The sequence below is a fragment of the Leuciscus leuciscus genome (assembly GCF_965113295.1).
Source record: "Leuciscus leuciscus genome assembly, chromosome: 23".
Classification (NCBI taxonomy): Eukaryota; Metazoa; Chordata; class Actinopteri; order Cypriniformes; family Leuciscidae; genus Leuciscus; species Leuciscus leuciscus.
Genome location: NC_138747.1, coordinates 11798760 through 11817158, shown reverse-complemented (window position 1 = coordinate 11817158; position 18399 = coordinate 11798760). Strand labels below are relative to the sequence as shown.

The 18399-nt window shown below is 36.6% G+C and overlaps 1 protein-coding gene across 4 annotated transcripts in view; it reads right to left on the bottom strand.

Moving 5' to 3' along the window:
- Positions 1-11017, bottom strand: part of kaznb (kazrin, periplakin interacting protein b) — an 86622-nt gene extending 75605 nt beyond the window's left edge. For 3 of the 4 annotated variants that reach the window (XR_014201867.1, XM_082155172.1, XM_082155174.1), the window contains exon 1: positions 10432-11015. Coding sequence is in view for 3 of the 4 variants with exons in the window: in XM_082155172.1 (XP_082011298.1) it covers positions 10432-10621 (190 nt within the window). In the remaining variant the exon portion in view is untranslated. Of the gene's footprint in view, positions 1-10431 lie in introns of all 4 variants that reach the window. The other variant, XM_082155169.1, reaches the window with a different exon arrangement.
- Positions 11018-18399: the final 7382 nt, after the last annotated feature.

The following is an 18399-nucleotide window of genomic DNA, read 5'->3' as shown; positions in this document are numbered from 1 at the left end:
AAGTTGAAAACCATTGTGCTGCTTAATACTTTGTGGAAACTGTGATTTTGTAACATTAAGAAGTCATGGAAATTTATTTTATAGGGACATTTCACCCAAAATGATGTCATCATTTACTCACAATCATAACCTTCCAAACCTATATGACTGACTTTCATCTGAGGAACACAAAAGAGGATATGTTGAAAAAAGTTTTATTTTTTTATTTTTATGAAAGTCAATTTTTTCTGTTTTGGCCACCACTGACTTTTATTATATTGACAAATACATCTGAAATATTCCTTTTTGTTCTTCATAAGAAAGTAAGTCATACAGATTTGGAACATCATTATGGTGAGTAAAAGATGACAGAAGTTACATTTTTGGGAGAACCATCCCCTTTAAAACATCACTAAGTATTCTATGTTGAATATAACATTTTCTAATTATGCTCGGCTCTAAAATGTTTCATTGGCAAGTCAGTCCCCCCCACACACACACAAAAAAAACCTGTATTCATGAATGACTGAGTCATGGAAATACATTAATCAAAATGTATGGGAACTAACATTGGTGTGGAGTTGACCCAGAGCCATCTTTTTGGAAGTGGAAACATGCAGAACAGTCTCAAGTTCTTGAACCACAACCCGCACCTTGTCTATGAAAAAGGACATATGTAACAACGAACAAGAGAAACCTGAGAAGAAAACTACAGGGAAGAAAAGACACATCCCTGGGTTCCAAACACCTAGCAAGCATTGCTTAACCTTTCCAACAAATCCTCAAAAATTCATCCACGTTTCAGATAAAATAAAATCCCACAAAATCAGCGAGGCGCAACACCTCCCAAAGGCTGATTTAAAAGCAATTTAAAACATCACCTCCGTCTGCGGGCGTTTTATTGAGTTCACTCTGTCGCATTTCTCTCTGCTTATCACTTTCTCAGGGTTGCGGGGGGTTTAGCATGCTGGCTTGTGTGAGTCCCACTAGTGTTGGCATAAATCACAAGGGCACTGCAAAGCCATAAGCTCCACCGCAGGCTCCTTAACACCCTGCCTACCGCCTCCGGCTACTGCCACTGATGCTGGCAGCGCTGTCATCTGATTATACCCATAATGGCTTGTCACAATTTTTTCATCAGTTTAAATTTAGTATTAGCTTGTTGGATTGCTTTGTGTCAACCTGGCAGAGGAAAATTACAATTATGAGTGTTACTCTGTTAAGCACAGCTCAGAAGAGAAACAGGCGCCGTAAAACAAATGTTTTACACCTGTTTGAACTTAAAAACTTAATTCAGTTTCTGCCTTGAATTTTTAAGTATAATCAACTTGGTTTTACAAGTAATTTAAACTTAAATTACAGCAGTCAACATCTGAAGTGGATAAAAAAAGTTCAAAGTTGTCCTAAGACAAGTACGGGTATTGTTCAAAATTCTTGTATAACTTTGATGAAAGGTTTTGATCCACTTCAAATGTTGACTACTGTATATTAAACTGACTTAAAAATCGAGTTGACATGAAACATGAATTATTTTGATGAGCTAAAGTAATGTAAAAACATAAATTGCCATGACCTACTTATTATTTGTAGTTTAAATGTTACTTACAGCTTGTTTGGGCTAGTTTAAGTGAAGTTAACATCACATAGCCAGACCTCTAAAGAGAAGAATACGATTTGGTTCACAGTTCACGATGAAGCTGATTCGGGCCAAAAAACTGCCATGATAAAAAGAGATTGTTTAAAATCAACCAATTAGTTACCAATTACAGTTAGTTACCTCTGCTTTATATCTGAAATACATTAGTATACTGTATACACATGGAAGGAAAAAAATTAAATACAAATTCAGTGGGTGGGTGAAAGAATGGTTGTGTAGAAAACGCGCTAAAATCTCAAGATTACATTATTATAAACATTACCATTAAAAAGTTTGTGGTCGGTAAGATTTTTGAATGCTTTAGAAAAAAAGTCTGCATTTATTTGATCAAAAATACAGTAAAAACAGTAATACTGTAAAATATTATTACAATTTAAAATAACTTTTTTATTTTAATACATTTTAAAATGTAACTTATTTATGTAATGGCGAAGCTGAATTTTCAGCATCATAACAGTCTTCAGTGTCACAACATTCTCAGAAATCATTCTAATATGCTGATTTGGTGCTTATGTAATCTTGTTGAAAACAGTTGAGCTGCTTAATATTTTTGTTGAAACTGATCGCTGTTCTAACATTATAAATGTCTTTAAAAAAAAAAATCTTACTGACCCCACACTTTTGAACAATAATTTATAATCTTAGATTATAAATAATAAAATATAATAATTACAAATCTCAGATAATATAACCTAGATAGAGACTCAAAATGAAATTTAGCAAGATATAAACCAATAAGCACCAGTAAATATGTCCGATTAAGACCACATTGTGGATTTGTTTGGCTCGACTTCCCTGATGATCGTGTTTACTGCTTGTTGTGGTCTATGGACCATCAGACTTCACAGCCAACGAGGCATGCAGCTCTCTCATGCCATAAGTATTGCCAGGGGTACATTCACACCGTCTGTCAGTCACTGAGAAATGGCCCATCGATTTGCTAAAGAGCTTTTTTTCTGCAAATAAAATCTCACTTACTCTCTTTTATAAGTATCTCTTTCAATCTTTACTCTGTTTTAAAGGTTTACTACAGTTGTGTTGGCCAATATGGCAGTCATCTTAGACTTACACTTACACCTAGCTATTTAAAAAATACTTCAAATATAGGGCAGGAGTAGTATGGACCACTTTAATGATACGTTCACATCCTTTCACTGCCTCACATCAACTTCTCTCACATCTTTGGCATATGACATTGAGATCGCACCTCTCAAGCATTACTTAATCTGAATGGTGACTTGGCCAATTTGCAACCTTAGACTTTCCATCAGGCATTCAAGCGTGTACAGATGTCATTGCATTAGACTTTTCCTCATTTGTCGTGCAAGTGTTCGTCTCTAGGGACGCAGAGGTTCGCTAGCGTCTCTCTCAGCGTGAGCTGTGAGCAAAGAGCTCTGCTAGGCCTACTTTTCAGTTTCACACTTTTCGCATCCAATAGCTTGCGTTTAGAAGCACATTTTAATCTGTTTGAGCTCACCAAGCGAGAAAGTGAACTTAGTGTGATACCTCACTTTTTCATGTAGATTTGACACCTGAGCACCAACCAGCCGGAATTGTGAATAATGTATTATGCTTTAGTGGTATTGATTTTTAGGGAACCGTTTCCATTTTAAAAGATCAGCAAATATATATTGTGTGTAGATTTATTTTTCCCTCCTGAGACTGGATGTGTATCTGATTATGGTAATACAGTCCATTCATTTATGAACCAAAGTTTAACATACTATGGCCAATAAACTGTTGGAACAAGCAAATTGATGACAATGCAGAGACAGCATCCATATGGCTCTGAATTATGCAAAACCTGAATGACGTGTCTGCCCTTGACTAGGGAGAAAATATTCATAATATGCAAAAGGTAATGCAGATAAGACGAAACCTCTCCACTTTAGCACAACCGTGGTTGGTTTTAAGGGCCATTCACACCCAGGAAGATAACTATAACTATAAACATTATATAAATATATATTTTAATAATCGTTCAAAAGTCCATACCTCAGTTATAACTATCATGGCACAGAGAAACAATATTGTTGAAATCACTTTCAGAATGAATTTTTTCAGCTGATGAACAATAAAAAAAACATTGACAGCCAATCAGAATCCACCTTACTTTAAAGAGCTTGAGCATTTAAAGTGGCAGAACGGCAATGTTCTGTTTCTTGAACATGAGATCCATATCTGTTGAAATGGATGCTAATATCGTTTTCATTATAGTTATTGTTCTTGGTGTGAACAGGCCTTTATACAGTGGAGTTCAAAAATATGAGACCACATAGAAAATCTGGTAGTCCAGATAAAAAATTTTAAATCTCATAAATAAATAAAAAATAAAAAAATTATAATAAATATTTTATATTAATATTATATATGTAATTAAAAATTAAATAAACAATGTCTTAGGACTATATACAAATTATAACAAATTAAATATGATTCTGCATTACTTCTAGGTGTCAGGGTTCTGTCACTTCTGTCTAGTTTATTTCTTGGTTTTGTGACAGAGCTCTGACACTCTGTTTTGTCATGTCTTTGTGTGGGCGCGCGGCTTCGAGCGTTCTCGAGCCTTATGAGTGGCTTATGAGTGTTCTCATTAGCTGCATGTTCATGTCTCATTTTGTGTGAGCACATGGCTTGTGATTTGTTTTACTGGCCATGTGCTTGTGTTCTAGCCATGTTTGGTGAGAGCACATGGCTTGTCATGTGTGTTTCCTTGTGCCATGTGCTCTCCTGTCGATTGTCTAGCCCCTCTCATCTTGTTACCTGATTATTAGTTCATTTTCCCCACCTGTCCTTCACTCAACCCTGACACTAGGGCTGAGTCCCAATTCGCCTACTTATACTACGACCTAAAAGTATGTACTTTTTTTTGTGATGAAAAAGAACATACTTTTGAGTGTGTAGCAAAAGAGTATGCACGTTCTGGGACATACTTCGATGACGTCATGCAACGTAAACGAGAACGTGGTTGCCTAGTTACGCACACCGCGACTGTTAACAAAACATTTTACATTTCATTCATTCTTATATATCCAATATAATTTTATTTACTATTCCCATCTTTTTTTCCACAATACATTTACAATGTGTTTTACCAAATGTAGGAGTGAAGCAGGGCGTCGTCGTAGATCAACCAAACGCAGGTCGTTTGTGAGGCGGCTGGTTCTGACGTTCATGTGCAATGTGTGTAACGAAAGCTACTTATTTTCTGAGTTAAAATATTTAAAGTTTATAGTGTAACTATTGTTTAACGTATTTTATACTTAATCGTATACTTATGTATAATACTTAAAAATCCCCGATGAAAATGAACCATGCTTTTACTATAGTAAAAGTGCAGTAACCATGTTTCTTTGGTTGGACTGATAAAGTTAACATTTGTACAGCCACAGTATTACTACAAATAAGTCAGACAGAAACATCAAAAGAAATACATAAAAAAGACACTTGCATGACACTGTACTAGAGCCTTTTTATTTATTGCTTTGTAGCCTGAGGCGCTCAGTATCTTCATCGGACCCTACAAGATAAACACGGTACTTTTTTGGCACAACATAAACCCATTAATATTACGAGACAAAAAAATATAACTTTAATTAGGGTTAAACATTTCAATTCTTACACTTAAAAACTGAGGGCGCATCTCCACTGCTGCATCCGACCGCCATGTCTACATCACCACCATCACCACAAAGCTCCTCCCTCCCGCACGCAATGGGTTGTGGGCAATATTAGCCGTTAGAGTGTGCATTGATCTGCACTTCGAATTCTAACCGGAAATAGTAGACCATCCGGGTATCTTTGGAATACTCATTTCAACATACTACGATTTGGGCCGTACTAATTCTAGTTTCGCATACTATTTAGGACGGATAGTATGCGAATTGGGACTCAGCATAGGGCTGCATTCCAGTCCAAAATGGTCATGCCCTTCACTCGCTAACTTCCCTCCATCTCGTTCACTCGGATGTACGTCATTGCTTACGTTGCATGAGTGCCCACTACTGGCGGAACCTTTGCAATAGGCTGAATTGGAACGTGCTAAGCCCTTGATCACTTAGAATCCACTATGGGGTTGATTTATTTTACATTTTTTTCCCTTACGAAATTGTTTAATGCAGCATTCTATATGTATATAGGTGTGTTTGAGTTGTTTAAATTTTTATTTTTTTAAATAATTAATATATCATAGAGTTGTTTGTGGTGGGGTAAATTAAATGCAATATACGTTGACGTCACAATCATGTTGCATTGTGGTATATGGAGCTGCCTGAAGTGTACATATGTAGTAGACTTGCTCCCTCGGTCAAAATCGAGGGAGCGAGGGTCTGTCCATATAAACTTCCCTCGTCCACTTCACGAAGTGGAACGCACTTCAAAATGGCGGCAGGGATTCTCCCGAGGGGAAGTGCTTAGGGAAGTTCGCAAGTGCTTGTCTAAAAGTGGAATGGAACGCAGCCTTCGTCACTAATCAAACACTCATTCATGACATTTAGCATGTAAATTCCTTATATAAAAGGCTAGATGTTCTTGCTTTTATTGAAGCAGATGTTTGTTGGATAATTTCAAATCATGCTGGATAACATGACCAATCAGGTTTTACACAAACTCATGGAGGTCTGCGGTCATTAAAGAGAGACAAACACAAATACTAAGGCATTACAAAATACAAGATCATTTGTGGAGATTTATTTTTATTTTTATAGGTGATTATACATTATGGAGATACACGTAAATCTACATGTTCACCCCAGCGAAAAATAAATGTACCAAAATGTATTTGAATAAATACCCTGCAATTGTACTTTTGGTATACTAAACTGATATGGTAAATTGGAACAACTAATTTTGTACTTTATGCACTTTAGTTATCCAAAAATAGTGCTGAAGTCCAACTAAAGATATACTTAAGAATATTTGATTGTGCTCAAGTGGAACCATTGCAAGTATACTTTAGGTAGACTTGAAAAATCTTGCATCTTAAGACTGATATTATACTGAGATCATTCTATCCTTACTTTAAACACATTTTACGCTTAATATTAAGAAATGTGCATTGAGCAATAAAGAAGTACTCCAAATAATGTTTAATTATAATATTTATATCAGTAAGCCTCAAGCATTATGTCAGTAAATATGTTCATGGATTTGTAATATACAAATAGTAGTATAGTAATTATAGTATAGTATGAAATAAATAGATTTTAAATAGATTTTGGTATAGGTTTTTTTCACTAGGGCATACATGTAATTCTTTCAGGATATCATCTCAATCATCAGAGTCAGATGTATCAGTTTAAGTTCATCAGATGATTGCACACAAGTCTGAACTATAATCTCAATCTGATAAGCCTAATCACATCCTTATAAAGAAAAAAGGCAGTGAATTGATTAAATTTTTTGCCTTGTTAGCGGTGCTAAGAAAAGTAAAGGAAAAAGTATCATTGTTATGATTAGGGATTTCAACAAACCTAAGTATCAAACTTTGTTGCATAACTTGTCCTACATCATTTATGCTAATTATACATTTATGCAAATTATAATACCTCGAATTGTTTGTCTTCAGGAGAAGCAAGCTTTTAGTAATCTAATTGGATGATAAAGACAAGGGTAACCGTAAAACCCTAAAGACTTGTCCTATCTAGAACCAGAACAGTAGTTCTCAACCAGGAGGCCTCTGAAAACTTCCAAGGGGGCTGCATATTATTAATATATAATATTATATAATACTGTTATATGTAATAATGTTATATTATTAATAAACATTTATGTTATTATTAATTGAAATGTTTAAAAAAAAACATATAATCATAATGTAAACAGAAATGATATATGTTTTCCCCATCAATCACTATTGTTTTTAATGGAGAACATGCAATTCTTATAGAATCACAAAATCATATAAATCTATTAGCCTATAATAATATTACACCCACAACACTATGGTGGCTAACCCGCCTCAATATAGTTTTCTTCTTTAGATCCTGTCATCACATAAATTTCACTTGTCATGTAAAGATGGAGGAGAGACGAAGCACAACTGGATGCCACATCTCTCCATTAGGCTGTCATAGTCCATTAAACACCGGCCTGCTTTCAACTTTATATTCAGAGTGTGTCCGCCTGCAACATGAGGTAAACATTTCGAGTGTTTGTAACAAAATGAAAAAAGTTATTAGCCACAATAAATGCTTGTGTGGCTCGTAAAAGGTCAGGATGGTGGAAAAATACTTCACCAAAAAAAAAAAGAAAAAAAAAGAAAGTGAAATGAAATTGAACCCAATCCAAATCCGGCCCTACAACAAACATGACTTTTCGTGGCCCTCAGCCTTTGGCTCGATAACGACGGAAGGATGTGAGCAGAACACAAATGAACCCGAAGCCCTGATTAGAGGAATGCTGTTTTTGAAATGGGAGGGGGGGCGGCTTTGTGTTTAAACTATGAGAGAAACTCCCACATACGGCAGGACAGAGGAATGTGTATCTGATTACATTCTGCCTGCTCAGCCTCCGGCTCTCCCATGTAAACAGTCACCTGACTGACAGACAGAGAGAGAGAGAGAGAGAGAGAGACTGAGAGGGGCAGAGAGAGAGGGAGAAGCATTACATCAGTGCGCTGGTAAAGAGGAATGTGGGTTCACTGCAGTGAGATGCCTTAAACCCATGTGAAAAGAGAGAGAGAGGGGGGAAGCTGTGCTGTTCATACAATCTCATTCATTTAGAAGGGTCCCGCTAATGACACCTGTTCAAACACACAGTTTCTATTACTTTCGCTCCATCTGAAAGAGTCTCAGCCTGCAGAAGACCACCGGGGGGAATGTCGACCACCGCTGGGCTGCCCTGCATGCTCTAACCCCTATAACATCATCAACCTGACACAATATCAATACACTGGTCCTCGCCGCACACACACAGACACTGTCCGAGCCGCTTAACATGACCTCTAGCCTGAATAAAAAACTGCCTTGGGCTATGAAATCTGTACAACAGAACCGGACGGATCTCGCCACACCTAACTTCCTTTCAGAGAACATGAAGTGAAAGTTGAGATAACCAGTAAAACAGATGAGTCACAACACACAATGATAAATGAACTCACATTCAGTGTAGTTTTGGTAACAATTGCAATAGGATGCATTTGGTGACATTAACATTAACAACAATACTTTTATAACATGAACAATTATTAATCTAGGCTACTATTGTAAAAATATTATTGTTCAATATTAATTCATGCTCTTATATAATACATGAAACTACCAATTAAAAGTTTAGGGTCAGTAGTATTTTTTTGTTACAAGAAAATTAATATTTTTTTATTCAGCATTTTTTTCAAATTTAAATTGAAAGTAAAAACATGTATAATGTTACAAAAGATTTGTATTTCAAATAAATGCTGCTCTATTCATCCAAAAAAAAAAAATATTTGAAAAAAATTGTATAATGGTTTCTACAAAAATATTAAGAAATAAAAATATCTTGAGCAGCAAATCAGCATATTAGAATGATTTCTGAAGTATCATGTGACACTGAAGACTGGAGTAATGATGCTGGAAATTCAGCTTTCCCAAAGGAATAAATTACGTTTTAAAATATATTGAAGTAAAAAACTGTTATTTTAAATTGCAATAATACTTTGAAATATATATATAAAAAAGTTTTGAATGTCTTTTTGATTCAATAAATGCAGGCTTGGTGAGCATAAGAGACTTCTTTCAAAAACATGTTAAAACATGTTAAAACATCTTACCGACCCCAAACTTTTGAATGGTAGTGTATATTGATTTATACAACTTGACATTTAAAAAAGTTTTGTGAAATTAGGATTAATAAATGCTGTAAAAATACTGTTCATTAGTTAGGTTTCATGAACTAACAATGTTAAAAGGAACCTTGTTATCAAGTTTTTGACAAGCACGGGTCATGTGTGATATCATCAAGCACTTTTGACAATAATACCGAGATTGTCATCTCGACTTAACGTGATAGTTCACCCGAAAATGAACATTTATACACAACCATGATGTTCCTTTATGTTCTGTGAAACATAAAAATAGATATTTTTTGCCCATACAATGGAAGTCAATGGTCCCCAAAACTGTTTGGTTATAAACATTCTTCAAAAATCTTATTTTTCATTATTTTGTAGATGAAAGAAAGTCATACAGGTTTGGAATAACATAAAGTTAAGGAAAAGATGACAAGACTTTCCTTCTTGGTGAGATATCACTTTAACATGAAAATGTGTGGGAGAATGGCAGTTTTAAACACTATCCTGTCTGACACTGGTTGACAAACATTTCCAGCTAAATCTCACGGCATCAGTTAAGCCAACATTGCTGTGTTGGGCCTGTCGGGATGCTCAAATCATTCTACCAATGTTTGTCTAACAGTTGTCTAAAAGCTAGAAGCTAGTATTTTAACATTATAAAAAAGACACACTTTACCTTTAACTAAGTTTTAGTATCAGACCTGAACCACGTGTTTCATGTTATTCCCTGCGAATCAACTGACGACAGTCGAATCCAATGCTAGCTTTCATTTTTCTTCTCTCTCTCTCTCTCTCTGGCCTCTCTCTGCCTGATATATCACAGCTGCGTTGGAAAGCCGTCCCACCGGCTACCCGGGAAACGGGACGAGGCAGTGAAGAACGGGATCAGCTGCCCCCGTCCTCCCCTCTTTACTTTCTTCTCTCAACAAAAGCTCATTCCCAACCACAAACCCTTAAAAATGAACTATTCTCAACAGTAACAAGTGCAGCTCACAGACCAAGCAAAACTTGACACATGTCTTACCGTGGAGGTGGTGATGGTGGTGATGGTGGTTCTGCTGGTTGTTCTCCAGGCCCACGGGGTTGCATGCCCCCAACTCGGCCAGTCTGCGGCTGGTCGCGGAGAGCTCGGAGCGCAGGTTGGTCACCTCCTGGCTGGCCGACTGAATGGCCCCATCGATCCGCTGAGCCAGCTGCTTGTTGTCCTCCATCATTTTCAGGATTTTGCCCTGAGAAGCAAATCCACACAGAGGTGCATGGTGTCAAGCGCTCGGTCAGGGGGTAGAACAAGCCGCGGGTCCCCTGTCCCCCTTTATCTCTCCACGGCTGCCACAGTTTAGACCACACAAACAAAACACGCGCTGGAGAAGAGGAAAAAAAATCCCAAGTCTCCCCTCCTCCTTATCCCTGCAGAAAAGACCTAATCACTACCTGTCCTCTGTTAGTGTGTGAAAGAGAGCTGATCGTGTGATAGAGAGAGAGAGAGGGAGAGAGAGAGAGCATGTGAGAGAACGCAACGGACAGACGAAACAGCAGGTAGAGGAGTGAAAGAGTTCCCGCTGAAAAACCGCGCTCCCAGCAGCTGCTTCCAGAGAGAACACAGTGCATTGAGAGATGACATGCTCTCTTTTAAACGGAACGTACCATGTGTGCTGGATTTCTGGGGGAGAGAGGGAGGGAGCTAAAGTGCGATGTTTCTGAAACTCTGTAAACTGCAGGCTTTGCCTCGGAGAGCTTCCCTGTTTGTATTGGTTTGTAACAAGTAAGTAACTGTTCTTATGTTGCCGATGTGGAAAACGAGACAAGACTTTCTCACACTTCCTTGATCCCTTGACAAACACTTGTCAAGCTGGATACATCTATTCTCTCGGACAAACACACTCCCACCCCTTTCCCTTTCCCTTTATTACATATTCATTCTTTTGTCCCTGGGAAACGCTCCCCCACTCTTGAGGTTGCAGATGGGGGTGGGTCGACTCAACTCAGGGGGAGAGGAACCAGGCAGACCTCTGTGCTGGACACGAGGGACAGCTATTAGTCCGGCCCCCTGCACGCAGGAAGTGAAGAGAATTACATTGAAAGCAATCAATCTCCTTGCAGGGTCAAAAGTTTGGGGCTGATTTTTAAAAGCTCTCTAGTCTTCAGATGCAGACCCAAAACGATTTATCCTTTCCCAGAAGTCTTACACAACAGATTGAAAAGTATGTATGTACTTTAAGTATAGGAATCAAAGAAGCTCCTATGCTGTTCAGTGAGACGCTGGCCTATGTTGCATTTGGATGGACCTCGAGATCATCCATAACCTTAATTGATCCATCATCTATCCTAAATGTATAACCTTTTGAACAGGTGTTGGGGGAGCCATAAAATCTGCTAATATATTTTATAAATGAATGAACGAATGAATGAATGAATGAATGAATTTGGCAGATTATCCAAACCATTTACATTATACCAATTATACCAAATTAATGCCTTTGGGCAGATGCGTATTATCAAAAATGACTTACATTGCTTTCAAGGTCTACATCATATTAATTCATGCATTAACTAAATAAATAATGAAAATAATGTATATGTGTGTGTGGGTATATATATATATATATATATATATATATATATATATATATATATATATAGATATATTTGCACTGACAGATGCTTTTATCCAAAGTGACAAGCATTGCATTCAAGGTCTACATTATATCAATTACAGCATTAATTTTTTTACAAGCAATTTTTTTATATATATATTTATGCATTTGGCAGATGATATTATCCAAAGTGACTTACACTGCAGTATAACAATTCCTGTATTAACCAGGGAAAATAATAATAAAAAATCTAATGTAAAACAAAAAATACAATAAAAAAATAATACATGCATTTTACAGATGATTTTATCCAAAACCACTGATAACACTGCATTCAGGTACACATTTTATCAATTCATATCTTGGGGGTGATAGATAAAAATAGGAAATAGGAAAACGGTTGATATGTGCTCGTCAATCAAGCCATTTCATGCACAAGTATTTAATTTTAAAATAAACAGAACCAATCTAGGTGAATGCCTACCGATTAGAGGCAAATCCAGCCAAATTTAACCCCTGCTTATGACTATAATCAACACCAGCTTTTAACGGCGTGGCTTTTATATTCCCCAAGCAAAACATTGGCTGAAAATGAGCAAAATCACTCAATTCCTAGAGCAAATTGATGGGGTGTGTGAGTGAGAGAAGCAAATCTGGTGAACCATCACAGCAAAAACCTGTCATTTCAACACTCTGACTGAGACGCGTCCTCATTGGTATTCACAGGAAGCGATGCCAGAAATTAATGGGGAACAACATTGGAATCCACACTAAAAACAACTATTAAAATATGAAAACAAAGATTTTCTTTTCAGCAAATAAGTTTTCGCTGTCTGTGGATTTTCATTTGCATCCGTCTTGCTCATAATTTAAAGACGGCTCAAATGTAATGCTATGAAGTCACAAAGTTTTCAGTAGGCAGACTGATTGATTTCCATCAGAAATGAACTGGAAAGAGCGCCACATCTGCTATGCTAACACCATTCATGCTGAGATTCAGGCTGTAGCTGAAAAAGGCAGTGAGGCAGTGCTTTGTTTTCAAATCCCAGCCCCGAAACCACTATAGTCACACAAAATAAAAGAGCAAGAGAGTTAGAAAGAGAATGAGAAGGAGTGGTGATGAGAGAAAGAAAGAGGAACATGTTTGGGAAAATCTAGTCCAGGGTGTTTCATATTCTGTGGCTTTTCCGTTCTACAGAAGACAGAGAAAAGATCTCAGTCGTATTAAAAGTCGCCTCCATTGACTGGAACACACCAGGCCTCACAAAGGACCTGGAGTGGACAATGCTGAATGTCAGTGGGAAAGGAAAAAGGGCAGGAACTGGACAGGTAACAGTTGTTCAATGGTTTTTACAACAAGGCCTTTCCCTAGGCTCTGTTGTTGTCACCTGCCTTTTGCCAAGAATATGCTCAAGCCGCTTACCAAACAGAGTGAGCTCTGCAGCCAAGGGTGCTTTCAAATAAGAAAACCCTCAGAACTGGGAGGTCTGGATCACAAATAGTCTACACACTTTAACGTCAGGCTTTTTATGATGTCGCATCATAAGTGGAAAAAGTACATTGGCTGGTAGCAAGTGACATGACATCATGAAAGCTCTGATTGGCAAGAACACAGTCAAAATCACTTCACTATCAACTATACTAAGGTGTGACAGAATTTATATACGTATATATACACACACACTGATCAAAAGTTTTAAAAATAAATTAATACTTTTGGCAAGGATGCATTAAGTTTATCAAAAGTGACAGTAAAGACATTGATAATACTACAAGAGACTTCTGTTTCAATTGTTCACAGAACTAGGGCTATATGTGCTTTTTAAAGATGTAGAAGTAGGTCATTTACTTTTCACATTATAAATTGTTTTCCCTATACTCCTTTTATCCCTTAATACTTAATACTTGAAATGTCATTAGGCAAATGTGTACTAACTCAGTGCTAATTTAATTCAAAGACAACAAACGACTTTCCTTTTTATATAAAATCCCATCTGGATTTAAAAAAGTAAACAATAATAAATGAATTAAGAAGTTCTTTCTCCATCATTTATTGCTTAATGCGAGTTTGGCTACAGGATTGCTGTGTGTGTTCGGCGTTCATGCTCGCCTGAACAGAACAGAATGAAACCATTTTAAATGTCAAATAAATTCACAATAAACTCAAATGTGTTTTTTTAAATAATATATAATTACCTCAAAAAACATGTTAACAAATCACTTTCTGTAATTGTTGTGATTACACTTAGTAGCAGAGGTTGGCTTTGTATATCGTCATCCCTTTATTATTATTATATATATATATTTTTTTTTTTTACATATTGCACAGATTTCTGTAATATGAAGGGTCTCTTTGTCTGTTATTGTCTGTTTTTAATGTTTGAAAACCATAATAAAAAATAATATATACGAAAAAATCTTTAACATTGGCAGCCCTAAAAACACAAAAAAGTTGTTGTTTTTATCTAAACTGAAACACACACACAAAACCCCTAAACTATCACGGAGTGAAAGCTAAATTGAAATGACAAACTAACCCTAACTAATTAAAAATCTGGCATTCAGCTGATTATTCAATGCTGGCACATCCACTGACAGGACCCAGCCGCATTTCCTCTCGTGGGGCGTCTGCTTCTCAACTGAAAAACTTTCCAAATAGTTGTTATTCGTTTGTGCATTTGGTTGCACCCATAAATAGCATGTGATTAAGCAAGTGCACTTAAAATAAGGTATCGATAAACGGCCACAGTGAGAGGCTGGACTGGTTAATTGAATATCGACTCATGCCAGGTAAACTGGAATATTTGCTGTTTTGCTCTCAAAGAGAGTGAGAGAGTTTGGAGAGCACAGCCAACTTTTTAAAAGGCTCTTATCAGGGTGCTGTGTGAAAATCCTTCGGCTGCCAACTCTGTTTCCTCACATGTGTCAATGTGTATGTGTGAGGGGGCGTGAGAGGGCTGAGTACAGAGAGATCATGGGCATGTGTGAGGTCAAGGGCTCTTCCCACAGACTCTTACAACACTGAATCCATGCACTAGCAGGGTGTCCAAAACCACAGGAAAGAGCAATATCATTTCCTGAGTATAGGACTTGAGCTTGTTGATGCAGAACAGGCTGTGCTCATGTAATTTTTTTCACTCTTTCCTACAGGGTCCAGATGATGAGGATTTGTTGGTTTTAGGAGATATAGGAAATTATTTGAATGAACTATATCAATGGCCATTAAAAAACTGATATGATATACTGAAGGGTAGTTGACATGAAAGCATTTTTAAGTAGCATTTGTCTTCTCCAGTTTTTTTAAAAATGGTTCTGCAATGTGACATTTTTCAAAAGGACAAATAATTATAAAATAATTAGCAAAATGCGTTTCAAAATAGTTTGATGGAGTACAGCACATCACACCGTAGAATGTCAACTTCCCAAAAGTATTTCATGTCAACGGTTATCACTACCATTTAAACTTTGGGGTTGGCAAAAAGTTTATTTATTTATTTCGTTTTTAAGTTTGCATGAAACAGTAGTCTTTTCTTCCCTATTGTGACATTTAGAAACAACTTCTAAAATGAGAAAAATGTAGGGCGGGATTTGATTTATTATTATTATCAATGTTGAAAACAGTTGTATTGATTTTTTTTGAGTGAATTCTGTTATACGTTTTTTTTTTTTATTATCCTTTGATTAACAGAAATTTCAAAAGAACAGCTTTTATTTTAAATAGAAACCTTTTTAGTAACATTATAAAAGTCATTACTGTTACTTTTTTGGTCAGTTAAATCCATCCTTGCTGATATTATTGACCCTAAACTTTTGAATTGTAGTGTATCTACTGTATATGGAATCCAATTTAAACAAATAAAAAGACAATTGTGACTTTACATGTCCAAATTGAGACTTTATATCTCAAAACTGCGAATTTTGTCTTATAATAGAGACTTTATACAGTATCTCACAATTGCAACTTTTATTATTTTACACAATTTATCTTAGAATTATCTTTTTAATTTTGACTCTGAGGTGGAAACCATGTAGCTATCTACAGTATAAATTTTACACAATTTTTAAAAATGTTCACCTGAGAGAAGTCAGCTTATTATATATCTATGAAGACTTATTTTTAAGAATTATATATCTACTTTATAAGTCTCATAAACAAATATAGTCAGGAGAAGACTACAACAGCAAATATGTACTAAAATGTTTGTGCTTTCAAAACAGCTTCTGGCAATTAGTTCTCTAAAGTCTCTAAAAAGTTTCTGAAATTGCATGTTATGCAGTCAATCACTCATATAAGAATGTCAGTCACTTAAACTTTAATTATAGAGAGACACATTCCCTGCTCATGCAGAAGAAACAATGTGTTCTCTGCTTAGCTCATTTAGTAAAGTGAACAGAAACCTCTAAATGAAGAAAAGGCTAGTGCATTGTGTGAGAGTGTGTAAATGTCATAACTGGGCAGATGCGAGTACATATTTCTGTGTGTGCACGCAGGAGCACATTTGTGTGTTTGTGTGTGTGACTGGCAGGACGCTGCGGTTGGCCTTTGGTTTGGTGGCTGTGAGGGACAGAGGGGCATTGACGCAGAGCAGCGCTGGGGGCGGCAGACGGAAGCTGGTCCCTCATTCTTCATCTCTTATTGGGCTGAATGAACGCGCTGACTCCTAAAATAACAAATATAGAACAATGGAGTCGTCCGAGGACCTGGCACAGCACTGTTGCAACCCCCTCTCCTGCCACTTATCAGTCAAACTAGTTACTACATCCATCACTATTAATAGGCAGCAACAGGGCAAGATTAGGTCTCCGAAGAGCTCCTGTGAAAGCTACAAAGATGTGTAAATTATAAAAGAACAATGTTAGAGAGTTAAGGTGCAAATAATTGGGCACAGAACCCAGTCAAGCATACACCTCTCAGCACACCACGTGCACAGCCTCACTGTGAAAGCAACATGCTGTTTCTCATTAAAACGCTGCTGCTGCTGGTAACACGTCAACACTTCACATCACCATGGAAATAAACAAGTTCATCTCCCAGGCAACAAAAAGAGAAAACATATTAACTTATATAATAGATGGAATTTGAGAACATTTAAAAATGATCTTTGCACTACAATCAAATGTATATTTTGGTTTAGCTAGTTTAACCTATAGTGAAGCTGTTCACCAGCATAACCAGTTGATGAAACTGGCAAGGTCTAGCAATGTCTTGCCAGTTAAGTTAGTTAAGAGACCTGGCAAGAATAGTCTTAGACTTCAGGGAGTTGGCAAATTTTGCCAGATTAGTGGCCTCAAATGTACAAGTACAAAATGTACCGACAAGTCCTTCACAATCGTGTGTGTGTGTGTGTGTGTGTGTGTGTGTGTGAATAAAATAGTATGTATATTATGCATTTATGTGCATTATTCAGCAAGGATGCATTATTGATCAAAAGTAACAGTAAAGACATTTCAAATGAATGCTCTTCTTTAGAATTTTTCATTCATCAGTGAGACCTGGAAAACAATGTAGGCTACCATTGTTTTCACAAAAATATTAAGAAACACAACGGTTTAACATTTATAATGATAAGAAATGTTTTTAGCACTAAATCAGCATATTCGTTCGGGTCACATAACGTCACTGTAGCTTTGCGCCGCCATCTTTACGACCGACGGTCTCAGTAATGCCCATAGACAGTATAAGTATGCCTGCAATATGTTGTGCAGTTGGCTGCAACAACAGCCGAAAGAGGAACCCCGAACTGGTATTTTATTCTATACCAAAAGAAAAGGATAGAAGAGAGAATCATTTATTTAAAAGACTTGAAGTCTCATGTTGGTTTGTGGTTAATTATATTTCCATTATACTCTCAATGCCCAACATTATACAGACAGATATCGACAGATAATGTTTTTTCTTCATTTTATTTGTTGGATCTCTTTAAATGTTAAAGCACTTTATCATGGTAAGTAAGTTAGTAAGATATGGGGTTGTTTTGAATAACTGTCTGTTAGTTAATACCTACCTAAATCTAATAAATAGTTTTCTGAAGTTCATAAAGATATTGTCTTCGTCACATGCGCTTTAGATGTTATTTTGTGTAAGTAACGTTAACGTTAGCTCTGCAGACGATGCATAATCTCAGCCTTGAAATCCATATTAAAGGACTAGTTCTTCCAAAAATGATAATTCTGCCGTCATTTACTCACCTTCATGTGCAAATCCTTAAGGTTACTTTCCGTGGAAGACAAAGGGACATTTTTGAATATGTAATGAAGACTCTTCTTGTCGATGAAAGTGAATGAGTAACGTTAGCCTACTGGGGGCTGTCACGCAAAAAATAATAATAATAAAAGACAAAAACATCACAAAAGTATCATAAAAGTGATCTAATACGACTCGTCCGTTATATTAACAT